This window comes from Microtus ochrogaster, chromosome 8 (assembly GCF_000317375.1).
Source record: "Microtus ochrogaster isolate Prairie Vole_2 chromosome 8, MicOch1.0, whole genome shotgun sequence".
NCBI lineage: Eukaryota > Metazoa > Chordata > Mammalia > Rodentia > Cricetidae > Microtus > Microtus ochrogaster.
Window position 1 is genome coordinate 40261576 of NC_022015.1, and position 1322 is coordinate 40262897.

The window sequence follows — 1322 nt, forward strand, 5'->3', positions numbered from 1 at the left end:
GACTCTACTCAATTTTCCCAGTAATAGTCCATATTTGTTTTTTTTTTTTTTTTTTTGTTTTTTTTTTTTGAGACAGAGTTTCTCTGTGTCACTCTCAATGTCCTGGAACTCAGGAAAGACATGTTCCGCCACTCCTGGCTATGTTTCTTTTTAACAAATGCTGTTTCTAACCTTTAATGCCTGTGTTGAACTAGATAATTGGTTTTCTCACTTGCAGGGAGTTTGTCCCAACTAGTCCTTAGGTGATGGATTTGGGGGGGGGGTGGCAGCACCATCTTGTGTCTGCAGGGACATTACTAGCTCTGTGGGGCAGAGAGCTAGCTCTCTTGGTGTTCTGACCGAGGTTTCCTGTAACTGGAGAGAATACCCCAGAATCTTTTCCCTCACGAGGTGTATTATTTGGCTCGTCCTTCAGGCCTCTGGTGTGGCTGTCTCTGATGGTGTCATCAAGGTGTTCAATGACATGAAAGTGCGCAAGTCTTCGACGCCAGAAGAAGTGAAGAAACGCAAGAAGGCGGTGCTCTTCTGCCTGAGTGAGGATAAGAAGAACATCATCCTGGAGGAGGGCAAGGAGATCCTGGTAGGAGATGTGGGGCAGACCGTGGACGATCCCTACACCACCTTTGTCAAGATGCTGCCAGACAAGGACTGCCGCTACGCTCTCTACGATGCCACCTATGAGACCAAGGAGAGCAAGAAGGAGGACCTGGTGTTCATCTTCTGGTGAGCTCATTATCCAAGCTCTCTTGCCTGCCACCTCTTCCTCTCAGAGCTTAGCAGAAATCATCCTAGGTTTGGGGTCAGGTCTGTAACAAAACTAATGAGGAACGTGGGGGTGGGGAAACGCACTGTTGAGCACCGTAGGGTACTTTTATTCTTGAGTCATCCGTTGTCTAGGGGAGGCTACAGCAGTTTTCTTGTTTTGTCTTCAGGGCCCCTGAGAGTGCACCCCTTAAGAGCAAAATGATCTACGCCAGCTCCAAGGATGCCATCAAGAAGAAGCTGACAGGTGAGGGTTCCTTCTTCGTATGCCCTCTGTGTTGTCATGACTGCTGTGGGGAATGGATGACAACAACAGGGTCCTCCATTCTGCCTGCTGGGTGGCACCTTCCTGCTCTGAGGGCTGCTTCCCAGTCTTCCGCTCACTGTTCTTTCTCCGTAGGAATCAAGCATGAATTACAAGCAAACTGCTACGAGGAGGTCAAGGACCGCTGCACCCTGGCAGAGAAACTAGGTGGCAGTGCCGTCATCTCCCTGGAGGGCAAGCCTTTGTGAGCCGCCTCCAGCCCCCTGCCTGGAGCATCTAGCAGCCCCAGACCTGC

The 1322-nt window shown here is 50.2% G+C and overlaps 1 protein-coding gene across 1 annotated transcript in view; it reads left to right on the forward strand.

The window, feature by feature from the left end:
• Positions 1-1322, forward strand: part of Cfl1 (cofilin 1) — a 3090-nt gene extending 1768 nt beyond the window's left edge. The window contains exons 2-4 of the mRNA XM_005351733.2: positions 416-723; positions 933-1009; positions 1163-1322. Coding sequence (XP_005351790.1) covers positions 416-723; positions 933-1009; positions 1163-1275 — 498 coding nt within the window. The 3' untranslated portion in view covers positions 1276-1322. The remainder of the gene's footprint in view (positions 1-415; positions 724-932; positions 1010-1162) is intronic.